The sequence below is a fragment of the Molothrus ater genome, chromosome 1 (genome assembly GCF_012460135.2).
Source record: "Molothrus ater isolate BHLD 08-10-18 breed brown headed cowbird chromosome 1, BPBGC_Mater_1.1, whole genome shotgun sequence".
Lineage (NCBI taxonomy): Eukaryota > Metazoa > Chordata > Aves > Passeriformes > Icteridae > Molothrus > Molothrus ater.
Genome location: NC_050478.2, coordinates 4,733,736 through 4,755,010, shown reverse-complemented (window position 1 = coordinate 4,755,010; position 21,275 = coordinate 4,733,736). Strand labels below are relative to the sequence as shown.

The following is a 21,275-nucleotide window of genomic DNA, read 5'->3' as shown; positions in this document are numbered from 1 at the left end:
GAGGCCTGTGGGCCAGAATAAAGCTCTGGATCAAAACCCTCCAACAGAATCGACTCCTTTCCTTCACCATCACCTTGAAGCTTCTCTGCCAGAGGTAAATCCGAGCTCCTGCAAGGCTGGACTTGTCTCCAAGCACCCAGCTGCAATATCCAGCTAGCCAAAGGTGTCTCTGGGGTGAAACACCACAGTGCCACTGTTGGGTTCAGCACCAAGGGCCAGGCAAGCTCAGGCCTGTCCCATCCAGTTATATTGGTATTATTCTAATAGGTAGCACTGAGAGGTGAGGAGGACACACAGATCCAGGGTGTGACTGATCTGAGGAAGGCTCTGGGCTTGCAGCCCTGCCCACTCTTGCAATAATGTGTTACGGTCATATTTCCCGAAAAATCCCTCCACCAGGATTTCCTCTCCTGGGAAGCTGAGAAGGCTCAGAGAAAAATGAAAACAATAACTAGGAGATTTGTTTCTCCTGTGTTTTGCTGCTTTGGAATGTGGTCTGGAGATTGTTTATTGAAAAGGTGGTTCTTTAATTGGTTTCATGTGAATTGCTCTAACTTAATGACCAATCACAGCCAGCTGTGTTGGGACTTTGGAGGAGAGAGTTTTCATTATTCATTCTTTGTTAAGCCTTCTGTCTGTATCTTTTCCCTCTTCTTTAGTATAGTTTTAGTATAGCATCATATAATATCATATCATATATTATCATATCATTAATATAATATATAATATCATATCATAATAAATTAGCCTTCTAAGAACATGGAATCAGATTCATCATTCCTCCCCTCGTTGGGGTTGCTTACAAATTCAACAATAATGAACCATGGTTCTGCACTGAGCAGACGAGGAAATCCAAGTATCTTCTGATTCCAGGTCAGAATGAAACCTACATGGCACAACTCCCACATTTCTCCCTGACTGCAGAGTCCTGACCAGCTCCCATCAAGATCCTCAAGGTCCATGTGACCAGATCCTGGTGTCTGTAGAGGATTTACCATGAAAACTGGGCAGGGCATCTGTACCCTGATCTCCAGCTGTGCTCATCTTAACTGAACATCTGCCATGGAAACCATACAGTGGGACCAACACTGAGAGCTGAGGGCAATCCCCCTCTCCCACAGCCACAGGTGGAATTTCTCCACCATGTATGTCAGCAAGCAAGGCAGCAAGTGAAGTGGGTTGGTGGCTATGTGGTGTAACTCAGGCAAGGACAATGCAAATCATGTTTGTAGGATATTTTGAAGGACCCTCTCTGGATAGCAGCATGGGTAATTCACAGGATGACTGCCTTATTCTAACTCTGCAAAATATTTTGGGACAGAGTCGGAATGAACCTCACACTGCTGGAGCTCAGGGGTGGAGCTCAGGTGAGTTGGGCCAGTCCAGGACCGTGTTTACTCCAGCAGTGCTCAGACTGCTTGAGGAGTACCAGAAATGTCCCCTCTGCCAGCCTGGGGGGACATTTCCTGAATATCAGCCCAGTTTGATTGGACTATTTCCACTGCAGCTGCCACTGTTGGTGCTCCCACCTCCCAAAGCCAGGTTGTTGGAACCCAGGACATTCCTCTGGCTGCCCTGGAGGACTCGAGACCCTGGCAGGGGGCTCAGAGACCTTGGCACAGAGTCAAAAACACCTGTGCCTTTGATTTTAGCCCATGGAAACAATTACCAACTTTGTGTGAGGATTTACAAGCCACAAGGGTTTGAGTAGAATGATGGTTAATTTGTCACAGGGTGAAAAAGTAGAATTTTGGGGGTTTTAGAATGGGGGTTCAAGAGGCAAGATGGAGGAATCTGGGCATGTCCTGTCCTTCTTCTCCTTCTTCTTGTCCTCCATCTTCTGCTGTGATGGTGGCACTTCTGGATTGGTTTAGAGTAGAGACAGACTGTCTAACATAGGTGATAGGTATTGGAAAATTATTGTAAATAAAGTACATGTAGTTCTTAGTATAAAAAGCCAACACCACCCCAAGGGTGGTCAGAGGGCCTCAACCTGATCTGCCAGACAGATCTCAGCAGGTTGGAGAAAGAATGTCATAGATAAGAGAAAATAAACAACCTTGAAAACCAGAGCTGAGGAATCCCAACTTCTTCTTCGGTCGTGGGGCTGAGAAAAAAGACTCTTTAATACCTGGGGAGCCATTTCAGCAACACAAAACCCAAGAGCAGGTTACCTCGTAGATGACCAGCTTGCCCTTGAAGATGGCCAGGAAGTGCCTGGGCTCCTTGCCCATGGTCACCCGCACCTGCACGGCCTCGTCCCCGTATTTCCTGTCCAGCTCGATGGCATTGAGGGCACAGGCAGTGATTTCATCCACGGAGGCGTGGCGGCCCTGGGGGACAGGGGTGACACACACAGCGTGATGAGAGCAGGGATACAAACCTCTTCACAATTCAACACCTGCCAGTCCCAAAGTCTGTAATACCATGAGATCAGAGTTAAAATTTCCAGATATTTAAATTTCACTGACATTCTGGCTTTGCAGACTTTAGAGTCCCATTTTGAAGCTTCTCTCTGCATGAAAATATACTTCAAGAAAGAAAGCAGGGATGTCCATATACCCACAGAACTCTAGGAACTGAGGCTTTGAGGGACAATCCGACTCCAAACTTTGACCTCAGCACCGTAAGCCCCATCATTCTTCACTCTTTCTGTCTGATTTTGCTGGTGCTCAGTCTAATGCCAGTTTGGGATCAGTGTTCATGCTACCTACAAAGGAGAGCTTGGGATATTTGAAACTGGTATTTCATCCACGGAGGCGTGGCAGCCCTGGGGGACAGGGGGGTGTCCCACACAGCGTGATGAGAGCAAGGGTACAAACCTACAAACCTCTTCACAATTCAACACCTGCCAGTCCCAAAGTGTGTAATACCATGAGATCAGAGTTAAAACTTCCAGATATTTAAATTTCACTGGCATTCTGGTTTTGCAGACTTTAGAGTGCCATTTTGAAGCTTCTCTCTGCATGAAAATATACTTTAAAAAGGAAAGCAGAGATATCCATATACCCATATAATTCTAAGAACTGACTCCAAACTTTGACCTCAGCACTGTAAGCCCCACCATTCTTCAGTCTTTCTGTCTGATTTTGCTGGTGCTCAGCCTGATGCCACTTTGTACCTACAAAGGACAGCTTGGGAAATTTGGAATTGATGAGCAAAGTGTATCTGAGTTCTTCTGGGTGCCTGGGTTGGGATTTTTGTGTGCAATTGCTTCCTTCAGCTTTAGGCTTGTACAGCAGGCACAGCACAGTGCCCTCTGCTCTGCTTTGACCTACCTGCCACATGTAGAGGATGTAGTGGGGTCTGCCTGACCTCAGGTAGGTGTACAGAACCAGGTAGCAATCACCTCCATAGAACTGCCCATACATCTTGGGATTCACTGGCTGCATTTCCAAGTCCTCAATCCTCCACACCTAGGGAACAAAAAACATCTTGGTGAGCAGCTGTGGAGTCAAGGTGAGGACAGAGCACAACCCTTTGGCTACCACACCACTGAAGCTTCAGGAGTTCCCCCAGGTCCCATGACTGGAGGGAAGAGATCAGTGCCTACCCTTTGTGAGGAAGCTGTGAAGTGCCATGAGGTCCATCCTCAGCCTCCCCCAAGCTGAACAAACCAAGTAATGCTTGGAAAGAGGCTGATTACAGCACCCTCTGCCAGCCAAAGGAGCTGTCTCACCTCAATCTCCCCAGAGGCATCATCGACCATCCTCTGCTCAGCTGCGAGCTCAGGCCTGGCGTGGAGCTGGGTGGTGTCAAACTTCACCTGCTCCACCTTGGCTGCGTCAAACAAAACAAAAACAAGAACAAAAACAGAATAAAAACAAGAACCCAGTGAATGCATGACACAAACCCTTCCCACAACCCTCACGCACAACCACTGTAGAGCAAGTAAAACCCAGTCCAGGTTTGCAAAAAGCCACTCCTGCCCCCAGTAAACCAATGCTGATTTTGGAAAATGCAAGAGCAAACCCACCTCAGTGTTGACCTGTGACAGGCTGGAATTGGCCCCACAGCATGTTCCAGTGATGGCTGGTAAAAATATTACTTGTCTCCTGACTGAAAATTCTTTATTTTTTTCCAAATCTATAAATATTTGCCTCCTTTCAAAATGCTGATTTCAGAAATAAAATGCCTACATTTCTCCAGCTCATGGCAAAGAAAGAGAGCATTTACAGACAGCACAGAGAGAAACAGAGATGGAGAGAAAAGAGAGAACTTGCAAGGGAAAGAGATTTGTGGCTCTCAGGCTGTTATTGATGGAGATGTTCAGGATCTCTGTCACCTTCCCATCATTCATCAACAAGTTCTCTCTCTTTGGAATTGCTTAGTCTTGGGGTTAATGCATTGTAATATTCCCTTCAGCAGTGTGATAAATACACCATTTACACCCTGTGTAAATACAGCATCATTCCACCGACGTCAGGAGGGGACTGGATGGATGCCAGTGTAAATGAAAGCAGAGCTCCTTATCAGGCTCAGCATTAGCCCTTCATAAAGGAAATTTGGGAGATCTGCAAGTGGGAAATTTTGCATACAGTTCTTCAGAGAGGAGTGATTCTCTGCCACCATTTATATTCAGAGGAAGTGGCAATTTGGTTCATATTAGAAAATTCAGCAGAGCTGAATGTCATTCAGTTCATGAATCCTTTCCATCTACTGAAGAAGATGGAAAATAGAAGGCACCAGGAGAGTGTAAATTAGATTTTTGAGATCATGAAGGCAGGAGACAGTTGATGTGAATGATGTTCCCTCAGCTATTGCTTAGCACAGGTAGGAAAGACAAACCCAGGACCAACATGCTCACCAATTTTGCCTGTAGTGTAGACCTTGCCCAGCCCTTGTGTTTCGTTCTTTTCTGTCCACCTCTGGAACAGCTGTTTGAACATGGCTGACTCTGCTCCATCATTGATCACCTCAACGTTGGTGGATGAAGGATAGCCTTTGGCCTGGATAAAACCCTGGTGGGGTTCAGAAAGGTCACTAGTGAGCTTTTGGCTTTTTACAGACATGAGAAGAGGGGTGTGGACCTGGACCAGCTTGAAGAGTGTCCCTCACTGAACACAGGGTGGGATTCAGTCCAAGATTTGCATTCAAACTAACCAGAAGTAACTGAAGACTCTTGCTGTAGTATCCATGTTTACTTCTGTCTTTAGGGGACTGAATCCTACCCTTACCCCTTTTCTCCAAACTTTTTGTCCCTCTCTAAGTCAGGAAAACTGTTCTGCCTGCAGCCTGGTAGAGAGCATGGGAGTGAAGGGGTGGAGGCAGCTCAGCACACCCAGAGCACGAAGTCTGTTCTGAAGGGACTAAACTCTCACAAATATTTTTTTCTTCTTTTTTCTAGTTTTTCCCTAAAGCCATATTATTTCTTTGCAATAGTGCTATCATTGAGTTAAAAGACTATTTCAACAGAGGTGCTTGATACAATATGAGTGGAAAGAAAATGTTCTGTGTTCTGCCACAATGCCAAAATCCTCGCTCGGTTTTGGGAACTGCTCCTGTGTTTATCTCAGAAGGCTCCAGGATGACCCGAGGTGCAGCGCTGGCAGCTGTGGGAAGGAGCCTAAATGTGGCTTTCTGAGCATCCAACTTCTGCTGTAAAAACTGCAGCCACACAGTGCCCTCAGGGAAAAGCAGAGCAGATGGTTCTCCCGCCCCTCCCACCTGCCACACTGAAAGACAGACACATCTTTTGTTCTACATGTGTAGCTCAGGGCCAGAATTTGCTGAGATGATTGCCTACTAAAATGAGTCTGAGTCAAGCTCTTGAAAGGAGCACAGAGGACAGTGAGATAAGTTTTAAGGCATTTTTAAGCTTTTCTTCTATGAGACAATAGGTGCAATCCTATTGAAGCTGGGGGTCTCCAGGTAGGACCTTGCTGAAGGTAGGACTCACTGAAGTTCAGTATCTCCTAGTTAAGATCTCATGGAAGATGAAGCCATTTATGGTCTTCCCATAAGTAAATGTCTAATTAAAAGCCATGTTCCCTCATAGTCTTCACTTCAACATGCTAACTTGTAAAAAAATACCAAATTCCTTACTTGCTCAGGCTCCCTCGAGGCTAATTTTTTCTGAGAGGAAGAGCTGATGAATGCTCTGACAGAAAATGAGACATGGATGTCAGAACCCCTTTATTATCTGTTTATGCACCTTTTCTGGTCAAATTCTTGACTCTGCTGATCCTTTCTGACTCCACCATCCCTTGAACCAACAGTTCCCAGAAGTTCACTATTTACCATGTAGAAAGGTATTTTCTTTTACACTTGATTTTCTTTTACCATTTTTTTCTTAGTTTTAGTGGCAGGTCTTGGTCCTAGCACAATTTGATGACTAACAATTGTGTATTTATGTCATCATGCTTCCCCTAGACACTCAACTTCTCTCTCTGTTATTACACAGGCCAGCTCCCCAAGAGCTACACTTAATTGTAATTAGTGGTCAGATCTAGATCAGCATGTATCAACCACCCACGACATCATTTGCACTCTATTCCAACTCACCACAGCTCGAGTGAATGCTGCTTTTTTCTCTTCTGGGCTGGAGGCTTTTCCTCTCCAGACATAAATTTTGAAGCCACCTTGGTCTAAAATGTAGCAGTCCTGAGGTTAAACCAAAAAAAACAGGAAACAGAAAAAAACAAACGTGAAAAACTCTGTGCAGGAAAAGCTCATTATTTGTAGCCCAATCAGGTGGATCCTTGTTGTAGATTTAAGTTAGATGCATATCCAGCTCATTTCTGAGCCTTGCAGAGCTCTAACCCTGGTGCAGCTATTATCAGAGGTGACAGAGAATGAATTTCCTATGGTTTATAAATGGAGTACAACTACCACCAACCCCACTGGGCAGGGGTTCACAGGTGTGGGCACACCTGGCCCAGGCTGCTGATTTATAATTTTAACTAGCTAAAGTATGTATTTTCCTTAGGCATTGCCCAAAACTGTCTATTACCCCCTCACAGGAGGTGTTCTCAAAGCAAAAACATCACCAGCTCTAAAAGGGGCCAGGAGAAGTGTATGCTGAAATATCTACTCTACCCTACTGCTGCCTGTATTTACGCCCAAATCTGCTTCTAAAGGAGCAGGAAAGGTCCAAGTTAGACGTCTTCTGCATGAATATTTTGTCCTCACTGAGATCCCTGATCTGGAGCTCAGTGTTGCATTGCTGTGAACACAGCAGGATCCCGAACCCAAAAGGGATGAGGGGTGTGCTGAGCCCATCCCCACTACAGACAGCTCGTGCTCCAAACACACTGTGGGACCAAAGGCTGCTCCTTTTTCAAACTGAACTATGAAAGAAGAAAAAGGGCTTAATGTGTCTGCAAAGGGAGGCTGAGATTTTAACAAGGCTGACATCAGGATGCAAAGGGGAGCGGGAGCCTTGCGGCACAGTGCTGCGTTGGAATAGGCTGGTCTGCACTGCAGAGAATTAAGGATGAGCAATTCTCTGCCAAATTTCAGTCAGAGGAAAAGCCTCTGTTTTCTGAAAAACTCTGCACAGAGGGTCTGTCAGGAAATCTCCTTCCAGGGTGGATCACTGAGACCAGCCACTTGCTATGACAGGAAAACAAATCTCCCCGGTTTCGTGAGCAGAGTATTTATTTGCTCTGGAGTCAGCAGAGGGAAGGCTATCCTTGAACATCAGGTATTAAGAAGCCTTCATTCCATCTGGAATTTATTCCTGGTATGCAGCTCTCCCTCACTGTGATTGCCAAGCTAATATAATCCTTGGCTGAGAGCATCAATTTGCCATCTCTTCTTGGAACAGCTTCAGCACACCACCTACCTCCGGCTGCTGAGATTGTAGCAGGGCTAAGCTGTCCTAACCTAACAGCAGGGCTAAGCTCTCCTAGTGATGGAAGGCCTGATAATTTTCAGGAAACAGGTGCTCAGCTGAAAACAAAGTGAGCCACAGCCTCCTTTTCTGGCTGCAAAGGCCACTCTGGCTTTGTCTCACCTCGTGCTGGAGCAGATCCTGCGTCAGGGGCCGGGTGGCGATCTCCTGCACCACCAGGTCATTGTCCTTCTCATAGACACTGCAAGACAGAGCCACCGAGCTGAGTTAGACCCCACAGAGCCCCCTGTGACAAGGGACAGGGTTTGGAGCACAGGACTCACTGGTAGAGCCTGACGTTGGCTTTCTGCAGCTCGTCTGCTTTGGTGTCGGGGATGGCGTCGCGGAGCTCCCCGCGCCGCTCGCCCAGCACCATCCTCATGATCTGCATCAGGTCTGGGGAGTCCCTCTCGTTGTCAATGATGCCAATCTGAGCACGGCCGCCCCTCTCGCTGTCCCTGATGCTCCGAGCCAGAGCAAGACCCTGCACAAGGAGCCACAGGGGCTAAGTCCTGACACACACCCCAAAGCCAGCCAGCCCCAAGCAGTGACTGAGAACCAACAGCCCCAGCCAGGTTACCACAGCTCCCTGAAGCTCCTAGTGCCTTCCAAATTTAGCTATTAAAGAAGCAGATATGTCTGTAATGCCTGATTGTTAACTAACTCAAAGGGAAATACTGCTAATTGTGTCGCTGTTGATGCTGCTCCCGCAGGGCACATGGGAGGAGGCATGTGGGAGCCACAGGCATGTGGGAGCCACAATAGGCACTGCCTGCGTGTGACTGTGCACCAGCAGGTCCAGTGGTCCCCTGGGATGGCCTGGGGGACAGATGAGCACATGCTGAGGCCAACGAGGCAGGATGCTGCAGAGCTGCAGGACCCCGGCCGCCCCACGGTGACATTTTACATTTAAATGTTTCAAGTGTTCAAAAAACGTGGATGTCTTTGTGAAAAAAGCAGCATGAAATGTCAAGCAGCTAATTAGGCTGAAATCTCCATCTTCAATTGATTTATTTTTTTTGTTCCCATGACTCTTACTGCAATAGCTTTGAAAGACTCCTTTCTTTATCTCCTGTCTCTTTATCAGACATAGGGGATGACCTGCTTGAGGCCTGAGATGAAGCCAGCAGCCACAAACCTGCTCCCCTTCCTGTGTTGAGGATTACTTTGTGTCTTCTTCAGCACCCACAGGATCTCCACTGTGCCCCAAAAATGGGCAGATTCCCTGGGAAGATTCCCCCTCTCCCAGTTCATCAGGGGACACCACACACAGAGCAGACCCATCTGCCTTTTAATATTATAATGACCACAAGCTTGGCCACCAGCTTTGCTGATGACCTGTTGCTGTATCTTGCTTTATTAGATCTCTGTATCTTGGCTCCTGTATCAGTAAAATAAGGGTAATGATCCCTTTGCAAAGTGCTTTAGGAGCTGTAGATCTGACCTATCAGCACCTGGGTTATGTATTCCTGCTTGTCTCATACTGACCAAGCCAGAATTCCCTGTTGATGCTGTAAACAAAAAATTAAAATTAATCTACCCTGGGGTGGTTACTGCAGCTAAACCTACTGGAGTTGCTGACCTTCTAATCCTTGACATGCAAACAACAGGGCACAGAGGGATGGAGATGAGCTCCAGAGGGAGCTGGATGACTTTCTAGGGCTGGAACTAGTGATGTGTCCTTGGCTGCCTCTGAAATGCAACCTGAGGCCAGGTCTGAACTGGAGCAAAGCAATTCCATGGGCCTCTAAAACCAGCATATGGGCAAGTAGAAAATTTATGATTATTTGGTCATATCTATGTTGTTGGTCATAAGATTTTCACTGTGAAAACACTGTGAGTTTTTTCCTTTATTTTTTTTCCCTAGGCATCAAAAAACGCCACCTTAAGCCAAGTGTTTTTTGCCTGTACTCACCCTGGATTTCTCAGCAATGCTGCAGCTGGGTCCATTCCACTGGATCAGCACTTTACCAAGGTCCAGCAAGAACACATCTCCCTTGTTGAAACTGTCCCAGGAGAGCGCTACCTGTCACATGGAAATTAGAGAGTTTGGCAAAGCGGGGAGGACGAGGAGAGCTGCAGGTGACAAGTCCCAGCCATGGCAAACCTGTCCCTGGGGATGCAAGAACAGGTTTGCAGTGACTGCTCATTCTGCTGGCACTCAACTCCTCACTGAGCACAGTACTAACGCCAAACCCTCGAGTGAGGACTTGAAAACTGTCCTGAAATAGAAGTTATTGAGCAGAAATGAGATACCCACCTGTAAATCTGCTCAGAAATGAGCGTAGGAGGAGAGGGAAGGAGGAATGATCTATAAGAAGAGCAAGGTCTTCTTCTTACCTCCGTGGCTGACACGTGCTTCTTGCCCTTGACGTGAAGGAGACGCTTGATGTTGTACATGTTGGTCTCCACGTGCTTAAATCCTGAAGCCACTCCTCCCTTCTTGTAGCTGTTGTGCAGCAGAGAATAAAGAGTTAGAGCTGGTTAGAAAATACCTTCCCCTCTACCCTCTGAGAACATCCCAAGATTTTGGTGGCAACTAAAAAAACCTAGAGGAAAAATAATCTCAAAGTCCTAAAATTGCAGCGGCAAATGCTGTGTTCCTCACTGCTGTTCATGGTCCTGTTCGAGGTGTCTGTCTGCCTCTTATGGGTGTTGTGTTTCTGCTGTGCACACAATTATAGAATCATAAAATCATTTAGGTTGGACAAGACTTTCAAGATCATTGATTCCAAGCATTAAACATCCTGGGAGAAGATGAACAGGCAGGTCAGGGATGGAAATGGAATTGTATCCCAACCAAACTGAAAATCCCACTGACCATGGCAGTGGCATCCCAAAATTGAAATATTCCATAAGTATTCATTTAAAATATGAAACAGACTTGGCAGAAAACAAACTTCCTGCTAAAATTTTGGTTTTTTTCAAAATAGCTGTTTTATTAAAAGCAGCCTAGACAGGAAACTGTGGCCAGAAGCAGAACAAAACTGTAAACACTTACAGGACACTGTGTTTCCCTCATTGTTCACCTCCCAATTTTTTTTCTTCCATCCTTGAACACACACTTTGCAGCAGCCACTCTCAGCACTGTTATCACCTCATGCCACAATGCCATCCCCTCTCTTGTGGCAACTTTTCACAATCATGAGAGGGCACAACCCCCCATAGAAGTCCCACAGCCCTTTTAGTGGGTTTTTTGGGGTGATTCTAATCCACTCTTACATATCCTAGAGCATTTTAGAAACAGATCCACTGTTCACACTACAGTAATAACTGACACAATACAATTTCCATTTAGATGAAAAAAGGGACGATTGTTGATTTTAATTTTTGCCATGTGGGTACTAGATGTATTTTATTGTAGGTGGAAAGGTACTGGCTAATGTGGTCAGAAATGTGACTCACAGCACCCTAGACTTGTTTGGCCCAGCTTAAGATATCCACAGGAGGATGCTGTGGTGATTAGTCCACCTGCCAAGATGTGGAAAGAGCTTCCTTTAACTTCTCATTCTGCCTCAGACTTCTTCACTGACCACAGGGATGTGGTTTAGACCCAGATGAATTCTAATGTTGATTTCAGAGGCAGCTTTCCAAACAGACTAGTTTTGAGGGTCTGATTTTCAGTCCTTCATTGTCCCCTACTCATCTTCAAGATGAGGCTAAAAGCGCTTTTCTCTCTCAGAAAAGTTCTGAGGAGATTCATGAGAGGTTGTTGAGATGCACAAGACAGAGATATCCAGACAGACTGGGATGGAGGATATTGACCCAGGATTATCTGAGTTTCCTTCAGATGTTTGAAACCAAAGCACTCAGGCTGTTTATTGCCAATGAAGATCTTCCTTGGAGGACAGTAACTGGAGTCCTTCCAAAAACCCAAGAGAGAGCAAAAAAAAAAAAAAAATCCCTGGGATTGGATTCAATATATCAACATATCATATATTCAACAGTATCTTTTAGATGACAAAGGTTCAGTCACTTTTTCCTTCCACTTCAGGAGTATTACACCCAGTATGAGCCAAATCAGCACTTCACTGCAAGGTGGATATTAGTCTGAAGTGCTCGGAATGGACACTTCAAAGTCTGTGGAGGAGAGGAACAAAGACCCTGAGGTGAACAAAAGGGAGGTTAAGATTCATTTACTGCAAAAATCTGGGAAAATGACCAGTGGAACAGAATGCCACGGCTCCAGACTGAATAAATAATTCCTTCAATATGGGAATTCTTTGCTCTGAATTTTAACCAGCATCAGTGCTGACCCAGGGAGGTCATTCTGTCCCTCTACTTGGCATTGGTGAGGTCACACCTTGAGTGCTGTGCCCAGCTCTGGCCCCTCAGCTTGGGAAGGACCTGGGGACACTGAGCACATCCAGAGGGGACAAGGAGGCTGGAGAGGAGCTGGGAACACAAACCCTGTGAGGAAGCCCTGAGGGAGCTGGGGGTGCTCAGCCTGGAGCAAAGGAGACTCAGGGCTGCCCTCATCACTCTCTGCAGCTCCTGAAAGGTGCCTGTGCTCAGCTGGCCCTGGGCTCTTTCTGCAGCAGCACTGACACAACCAGAGCACACAGCCTCAAGCTGCACCAGGGGAAATACAGGTTGGATAGCAGGGAAAAGTTTTTCACAGAAAGAGTGAGAAAGTTCTGGAATGGCTGCCCAGGGAGATGGTGGAGTCCCCATGCCTGGGTGTGTTTAACAAAGCCTGGATGTGGCACTGGGGGCCAGGGTTCAGTTGAGCTGTTGGGGCTGGGTTGGACTCGATGATCTTGAAGGTCTCTCCCAACCTGGTCATTCTGTGATTTCTGTATTTTTCACATTTTTGAGACTTAGAGAGAAGCAGAGGGAACCTCGGGGGCCACAGCCCCCCTTGGTGAGGGTCATTTGGTGCCACTCACATGATGCCGTGTCGGAAGTAGCTCTGGAAGGTCTCGGACTCGTGTCCCTGCACCTCGCGGTGCTGCACGGGGCTGCCCCCGAGCGCCGTGTCCAGCTGTGTCACGTACACGGCCGCGGCGCCCTGCTCGTCCTGGGAGGAGTCCTTGCCAATCCAGTAGTGCAGATCCACAGCCGAGCCACGGGAGCTCCTTTTGGTCTGGAAGAGGCGGGAAGGACAAGTCCAGGTGAAGGCACAGCCCTTATTGTGTCAGAAAACAGAGTGACCACGGAGTTCCCCAGTTCTGCCTTTCTCCTGGGCAACAGGGAGAGAGGGCAGAGCCTCAGGTACTCCCTGGGAGCTCAGCCTGGAGCTCTTCCCATTCAGCAGAGCAGTTTATGGGTTTATAAACTGAACTGAAGGAGGTTTAATATTCTAACTCCCATTATCAAGGAAAACGGAGCACCCATGTCTGAAAACATTTTTGTGTCTGAAAACATTTTTGTGTCGGAAAGCCAAGTGACCACAGAGCCCTTTCCCAGTTCTGCCTTTCTCCTGAGCAAGGGGAGAGAGGACAGAGCCTCAGGTACTCCCTGGAGGCTCAACCTGGAGCTCTCCTTATTCAGCAGAGCAGTTTATGGGTTTTATAAACTGAACTGAAGGATGTTTCTGTTTTATATTCTTTTATAACTCCTATTATCAAGGAAAACTGAGTGTCCGTGTCTGAAAACATTTTTATGTCGGAAAACCAAGTGACCATGGAGACCTTTCCCAGTTCTGCCTTTCTCCTGGGCAAGGGGAGAGAGGACAGAGCCTCAGGTACTCCCTGGAGCTCAGCCTGGAGCTCTCCTTATTCAGCAGAGCAGTTTCTGGGTTTTATAGACTGAACTGAAGGATGTTTCTGTTTGATATTCTTTTATAACTCCCATTATCAAGGAAAACTGAGCGCCCGTGCAATTAATGTGTTCAGCTTGTTCTACTATTGTACATTTTGATATTATGACTTAAAGCAGGTTCTTCTCATAGGATACCTCTTGAAATGCAATGCACGTTGCTATTTATTTGCCTGGAGATGCTACCCCTTCTTTCTTGTTGTCGTTCTCACAGCACATGACAGAGCAGCACAAACTGCCTTGGAATTCCTGCTGACTTGCAAAACAGACATAACTCCAAATGAAGCTGAGCCAGTGTGTGCATGCTGGGATTCATCTTATTACAGAAAACCCCAGCAGCCTAGAAAAAGGAGGCAAGCAGGCTGAGAAGAAGGTGTGCTCAGTGTTATTTGAGTTGTGCCAGTTATTTTTCTGCACCCACTGTGTTAAATCCCATTGTGGACACCTGGGAAAGGTAATAAAAGCTCATTTTATAAGCTGGATTTGACACTAAATTCTGTTTATTTGCTTTGTGTAGTGATACCACAGCGAAACACAGCAGAAGGAGTTGAATAAAATCCAGCTCTGCTCCTGAGGCACAGATAATTAATTTGTGGAAAAATCACTCAATTTAATACATTGCTATTGAGGATGATCAAAGTCCCATTGTCCCACGGACAATCATTATTTGGAAAGGCTCCAGTAAAGAAGCAGAATGCAGAGATGAGTGTTTTTACCCTCCTGTCTTCCAGGGAAAAGGAGAATAGTGGGCTGATGAAGGGCTCTTCTGCCTGGGGAAGTTGTTGCAACAGAAGCTGAGCCTGTGAGCATCAAAATCCATATTTACACTGCCAGCTCCCTGCAAGGACTCCAGTATATTGCTCTAAGCATGTGTTTGTGGGCCTGTAACTCAGGCTTCCAGCACTCAGAAAGTACCCTAGAGGCATCTGTGTGGGGCATTTGAGCAGGAGACACATCCTGTGCTGCTATCCCAGCCTGCCTTCCCATCCTGGCACCTGGGGGATGATGTGCAGTTGGGTATTGTGGGGCACTGGAGGTGTTGCTGCCTCTCCACTGACAGAGATGTTTGCAGGAGGCACACTCAGACCCAGGAAGTGGGAAATGCTTCTGGTCTCCACCCTGTGATGGGTTTGGGTTCAATGGGACCTGGGCTGCTCTATGCAGATGAAGAGATCTGGAAGGGATTTTAGGAGGTGAGTGTAACACATCATCCTCCTGCCAAAATCTGAGACCGCGAGGCAGTTTGCACAGAGCAGAGCTGGCTCTCAGCAGCCCTTCACAGCCAGCTCAGGGAGGTCTGGACCAAATTTGGGTGGGGCTGAAGTGTCCTTATGGGGACATGGGATGGGCTGTAGGGCCTCTGCTGCTTCCGTGACACGCGGCATGGAGCATCTTCATGGCACACATCACCTGCTAAAAATGAGACCCTCCAGCTGGTCACATCCCACATCCCCCAAGGACTCCCATTATTCATTTAAATGTGGTCCTTGATTGAGTTTTCCAGGAATGTAGTGGTCATTTTGCCATGCCTGGGCATGACTCAGAGATGTTTGCAGGAGGAAAGAAAGATAGAGTCTTTGCTGATTGGAAGATAAACACTTTTAATGAATTACTAAGTTAATGGCTCCTCTGAACTTCTGATTTACTAAACAGGCAGTGTTGTCACAACAGCCACGTGAAATTCAGATCCATGATTAGATGGTGAGTACACATGCAAAACCACTTCAGCAGTGCTTTTTCCACAGGACAGGTAGCTAGGAACCAAGGCAAATCTAAATAAAAAGGGTTGAACCAGTTGCCCAACAGAGAGCAGTGTTTGCTGTCTTACTTACGTGCAAAATGATGTAACAGTCTCCTTCAAAAAAAGTCCCATAAGCTTTTTCAGGTACAGGAACCATCTTCATGTTCTGAAAGGAAATCAGAGGTGGGGTCGTTGCTAAAAGTGAAGAGCCAGAAGTTGGTGTGTATGAAACAGGACAGGCTGGGCTGCACAAAGCACTGAGGTGACAATCAGGGGCTGGAGAAGGAAGAATCAGGGCTGAGTTTGTGAGCTGGGAAAAGCCACTTCTGGAGGAAATATTCAAAGTACTAAGAAGTGAGCATGGAAAATGAAGATTTTGCTTGGCCAGACTGACAAGTATGTTTTAGAGTCCTTGCCCTTGTGCAATCCTGTAGATCTACACCTGGGGCCCAGGCTGAAGTGCTCCAGAGTTGCATTTGTAGGGAATTTCCCTACAATTTTTTTTTAATTTACAAATTATATTTATTTTAATTTCCCTACAATTTTTTTTAAATTTAAAAAATTTTAATTTATAGGGAAATTAAAATAAATGATCTCAGGAGAGTGAGGACATCTCATCCTAGGTTTAGTTTTGGGCACAGTTCTTTGTACCCATGAGTTCGAGGATAATTTTCAGCACTTTGTCAGGATAACCCCTCTGCTAGGGGCTCAGGGCAACCAGCTGAGAAAAAACAGAGCTGAGGACACTGATGGTCCCTCACCCCTCCAGACCCAAATTGCAGATTTCCTCTGGCACAAGTGCATAATTAACCATGCATAATTAGCCATGCCTGCCCAGCACAGGTGCCTGGCTGTGCCACCCACCAGTCCCCACGCAGCTCCTGGGCTGGAGCTGGCTCTGAGGTTCCCTGAAATTAGAGCCTTGCATTCTTCTGCTGGCCTGACTTGTCTCCCAGCATACCAGCCTGACCCCTGTGAACCCACACAGCTCTAATTACAGATCCTCTGGAAGCAGCTCCGCTCAGTGCTTTGCAGAGAAATGGAAAGAGAAGGCCCTGGGATATCTGGAACATGGTTGTGACCTGCTGAATATCACCTGGAGATGTTGGAGCCTCTTCCCTCTGCTGCCCTGAGGGGATTCTGCACCTCAGTCTAAACCCACTCTCACTGCAGGGGAATGTTCTTGGTGAATTGGGGCAGAAAAAGCAGAGTTGAGCACAGCTTGGGTGCAATCCAAAACCAGATACCACCAGCAGCAAAAAGGCAACCACACAAGCTGCAGGATCTCTCCTTGCAGTGACACAGAGTAGGAAAGGCAAGGAAGAAGTACAAATAGACTCCATGGAATGCCTTTGCTGCAAAAATTGGTGTTTTCCCCATGCCAGCTGCTGGTGTAGACTAAGACTACCTATGAATAACCCATCTTGGTGAAACAGGGGATTTCTGGTGTGTTAAAGCAGCCTTGCATTGATTCCAAAAAGGGGTGAGAAAAGCCTCCAGTGCTGGAGGAATTACTTCAGTCCCACCACGTTCCTGTTTCCTTTGCAAACATTATCATCTCCATTTTACAGAGCAGGAAACCAAAACAATAACATGTTGAACATTTCATGGGGAAATACTCAGTCTGTTTCCCACTCTATCTTATCTTTAGGACCCTCTTTTCCCACACAGACTACTGCAAGAATTAATCTTCCCCGAAACACAAACACACAGATGTGCAGGGGACATGTGCCATGACTGTGACAGAGGACATGTGCCATCCCTCTTGTCCTACCTCTATGCCCCATATCTGCAGTCCCAGCTTCCTCTCGATGCTTGGGAGGTTTGTGTCACCTTCTGTCATCCTGCAGGCTGAGCTAGAAGGCAAAGGAAGAACAAAACTCAAAATAATGATATAATTAGATGCAACAGTGAGTGTGCTGGTCAGCTGGGTTCCTCTTGCCATCAGAGCAGGTTTAACACAGAAAATCCACATTTTGAAGTGTCTCTGTCTCTGCTGTTAACATTTAGGTGGGATGAACCCCCATTCCCAGGCTATCCATGCTCAAGAAGGGCCAAGCAAAGTGCAGGATCCCAGCCCAGCAAACACTGGATAGGACACTGCTGTTTGGGTGGGGGATCAGTTTCCCTGGATTTGAAGAGGTGGAAAGGATCCATTGGGGATCATTTTACCTGGATTTGAACACATGGAAAGGATCCATTGGGGATCATTTTACCTGGATTTGAAGAGGTGGAAAGGATCCATTGAGGATTATTTTCCCTGGATTTGAACACATGGAAAGGATCCATTGGGGAACATTTTGCCTGGATTTGAACACATGGAAAGGATCCATTGGGGATCATTTTCCCTGGATTTGAAGAGGTGGAAAGGATCCATTGGGGATTATTTGCCCTGGATTTGAAGAGGTGGAAAGGATCCATTGGGGATCATTTTACCTGGATTTGAACACATGGAAAGGATCCATTGGGGATCATTTTGCCTGGATTTGAAGAGGTGGAAAGGATCCATTGGGGATCATTTTCCCTGGATTTGAACACATGGAAAGGATCCATTGGGGATTATCTTCCCTGGATTTGAACACATGGAAAGGATCCATTGGGGATCATTTTCCCTGGATTTGAACACATGGAAAGGATGCATTGGGGATTATCTTCCCTGGATTTGAACACATGGAAAGGATCCATTGGGGAACATTTTGCCTGGATTTGAACACATGGAAAGGATCCATTGGGGAACATTTTGCCTGGATTTGAACACATGGAAAGGATCCATTGGGGATTATCTTCCCTGGATTTGAACACATGGAAAGGATGCATTGGGGATTATCTTCCCTGGATTTGAACACATGGAAAGGATCCATTGGGGATTATCTTCCCTGGATTTGAACACATGGAAAGGATGCATTGGGGATTATCTTCCCTGGATTTGAACACATGGAAAGGATCCATTTGGGATCATTTGCCCTGGATTTGAAGAGGTGGGAAGGATCCTCACTGGGCTGTTGGACCCGACACCAGTACTGGTTTGTTCCCACCATGGCACGAGGGGTGGAGGAGACACAAGAGGACCTCCAGGAGTCCTGTGCCCCCCTGGGCCAGTCACTGCAGGTCAGGTCAGGTCTCTTGGCCTTGGGGGAGCCCAAGGAATGAAGCTCTTCTACTTCAGGCCAACATTCAGGTGTAAATTCAACCAGGTATCTCAGGGCAGGGCACCAGGCTCCCAGCTCCATGCAGGCACAGCAGCACACAGAGTGAGCCAATCAATAACCAGAATGTCTATTTTACACAAATCCCAGCATCTCTCCAAGCTCTGCTGCCTCCATGGGGAAGAAGCAGGTTTCAGGTTGCCCACACAAAGGTGTCTCAGAATATCTGAGGTGGTTTTTGTGTCTTCAGCTGCCCCTCTGATGGGTGGAGGTCTCCCATCCATCCTCTACCATACCCACCAGTCGTGGGGGAAAAATTCTTAGCTATGCTCCCTGTTCCTACTGCTGAGGTTTTTGCCCAAGAAACAACTTCAGAACCCAGCTTGTTTACAGGGCAACTCCAGAAACAAATGGAATCCCAAAGCAATGTCCATAAAAACGTGGAGTTGGATCCTATTGGAGCTGGCTCCACTGCAGCAGCCACGGGACAGGCTGTGCTTGTGCAGGGGCACAACCCACACCAGCCTTTCTGTGAGCCAGTCCTGCTCACAAATCCAGGCTCAGAGAAAACACAGCTCAGTGTTCTTCTGAGGGAGGGGGAGAGCAGGGCTGTGATCCCTGCCTGAAGGTTTTTATTGCTTGCGTTACAAGCAACAAGTGCTGGTCACCCTGAAGAGGTTGAACACCAAGTAAGAGCACAAAAAATGCTGCCAACATTGGTCCATCCAGACCTCCCAGATCCTGGCTCCTTGCTCAGGTGTTTCCTGGGGTGTTTTGAGCACAGCCCCAGCACCTCTCTGCTCCCTGAGCAGGCACAGCCTGGCAGGGCTCAGCAGCAGGAGTCAGAAGGGCTCACTCCTTCCTGAACACAGAAGGACTGCTGGAGACTGAGCCCATGAGGCCTCAAGAACACATTCAGCAACTTTCAGCTCCCTCTCTGGTCCTCCAGAGAGCTTCCAGGCAGGAAAACAAACAGCAAGCACAAAATAAGACATTTTTCACTTCAATTCCCAGAAAGGTGATTGACACCCACGCAGGTTAAAAGCCAGATCCAGGAGGATATTTCAGTGTCCACAGAGGAGGCAGACACTGTTCTAAATGGTGTCCTGACTCACTTACAGCCCTGGAGGGGAGGGCTATCAGGAACTAAATAAAAAACATGGTCTTAGCTCAGATCTTTAGCCAAAGACCTCTCCTTTCTTTTAGTATCACATTTAAAAGTTCCCTATCAAAGAAAAACCCAAGTGAAGCCTCCTTCCCTCAGCTATCTTTTTAATTTATTTAGGGGTTTTTCCTTCCAGCATAAAAACAGGAAGAACCTGAAAAGAAAGCCAGTAAAGACATTTATATTTGAGGGCAGTGGAGTTTTTTAGCACTGCTGACCCTTCTCCCTGTGGAAGGCAGCAGGCACCTTGCTCTCCTGCTCACAGCTCAGGAACCAGCAGCTGGCCAGCTGTGAGACACAGCTGGATCCCTGCTCCTCTTAGCATCCCAACCTCTCCTGGAAAAATTAACCCAAAGGATGCTGAGGTTCCTCTGAGAGCCAGCAGTGCCCCACAGATCCCCAACCAAACCTGTCTGACTGGAAATGAGGAGCTTGGGTCTCCTTCACTCCTGGGGATCCTTTCTCCATCTGAAAGCTCACAATCAGTGCTGACTCCTCACTGCTCTGAGAAATGGTGTCCCTCCCTTCCTCCTTTAGCTGGGGGAGTGTGAATCACAGACAAGGTTGGCTGTTTCTTTGGACTTTCCAGCTTCTTTCAGCCAGTGGCCAAGTTAGAAATAATAGGAATATGACTTACATAATGAAGCAGCTCATTTCATTAATGATTCAATGTGAGGTTTTAATCAGATGATCCCATAATTCAACTCCTGTCCAGACATGAAATCTGGTATTTATGGAGTGAAATCTTCCCATCTGTGCTGAAACTATGAAGGGCAGAAACTTTTAGAATTTAAAAAGGAAAAAAAGGGATGTTGAGGGTCTTGGGGCATTCACTGTGGGGTTTCAACAGCAGTGTCTGGGGCAGCCCTTATCTCAGTCAAACCAGTTTTGCTCAGCATTAGGTGAAATGCAAATTGGCAAGAAGTGTGAGTCAACCACCTCAGGGGCAGGAATTCACCAGGGAAAGTCACTGGTTAGGGGATGGATTTGCCTCCTTGGGCAGACCCAGCTTAACCTGTGAGGGGAGGAGAGGAGAAGCAGCTGTAGCTCATTTCTCTGCCCCCACATTAATAACATACAACCACTCAATTTCCACCTCCAGGGCCAGCCTCTCCCATTGCCACTATTTGCAGGGAGATCTTCCTCTCTGCAAGGGAAGAGGAGAAAAGTTCATCCCTTGAATGTGGGCTGGCCACTGAATAGCCAAGGCAGCTTCTGGCTTGAGGCTGCTCTCTGGGTCATCCCCACTTGTTAAGGTGCTATAAATGAAATTGCAAAAATCAAATGCTGCTCTTGACTGAGGGCAGAGAACCTGGAAACTGAACATCAGTGCCTGGCCCTTGACTGGACATTACAGCCAGGGGCACCTGGAGCCTCCAGAGCTAAAATCAAAGCTTTTCCTGGCACAACCCAGGCAGCAAAGCTGGTGGGTGAAGGCAGATGGGTCCCCCTTACACCCACTGCCCTTTGTGCACTGCCAAAATTGTTACTACACAAGTGCACACACCGCTGCTCTCAAGGTGAAGAAAAAGGGAGTTTATTTTCTGACTCCAACATTTATAGTTTTCCAAAAGTGACAGAGGATTGGAGGGTGACAGTGCCACCTCTCCAATGACACTGGACAAACCA

The 21,275-nt window shown here is 47.0% G+C and overlaps 1 protein-coding gene across 1 annotated transcript in view; it reads right to left on the bottom strand.

Annotated features, from left to right (window-relative positions):
* Window positions 1-21,275, bottom strand: part of VILL (villin like) — a 37,342-nt gene that overhangs the window by 8,292 nt on the left and 7,775 nt on the right. The window contains 12 exon segments of the mRNA XM_054515316.1: window positions 2,175-2,333; window positions 3,279-3,416; window positions 3,680-3,780; window positions 4,808-4,961; window positions 6,505-6,603; window positions 7,958-8,036; window positions 8,119-8,318; window positions 9,750-9,860; window positions 10,175-10,283; window positions 12,724-12,920; window positions 15,427-15,501; window positions 17,110-17,191. Coding sequence (XP_054371291.1) covers window positions 2,175-2,333; window positions 3,279-3,416; window positions 3,680-3,780; window positions 4,808-4,961; window positions 6,505-6,603; window positions 7,958-8,036; window positions 8,119-8,318; window positions 9,750-9,860; window positions 10,175-10,283; window positions 12,724-12,920; window positions 15,427-15,501; window positions 17,110-17,178 — 1,491 coding nt within the window. The 5' untranslated portion in view covers window positions 17,179-17,191.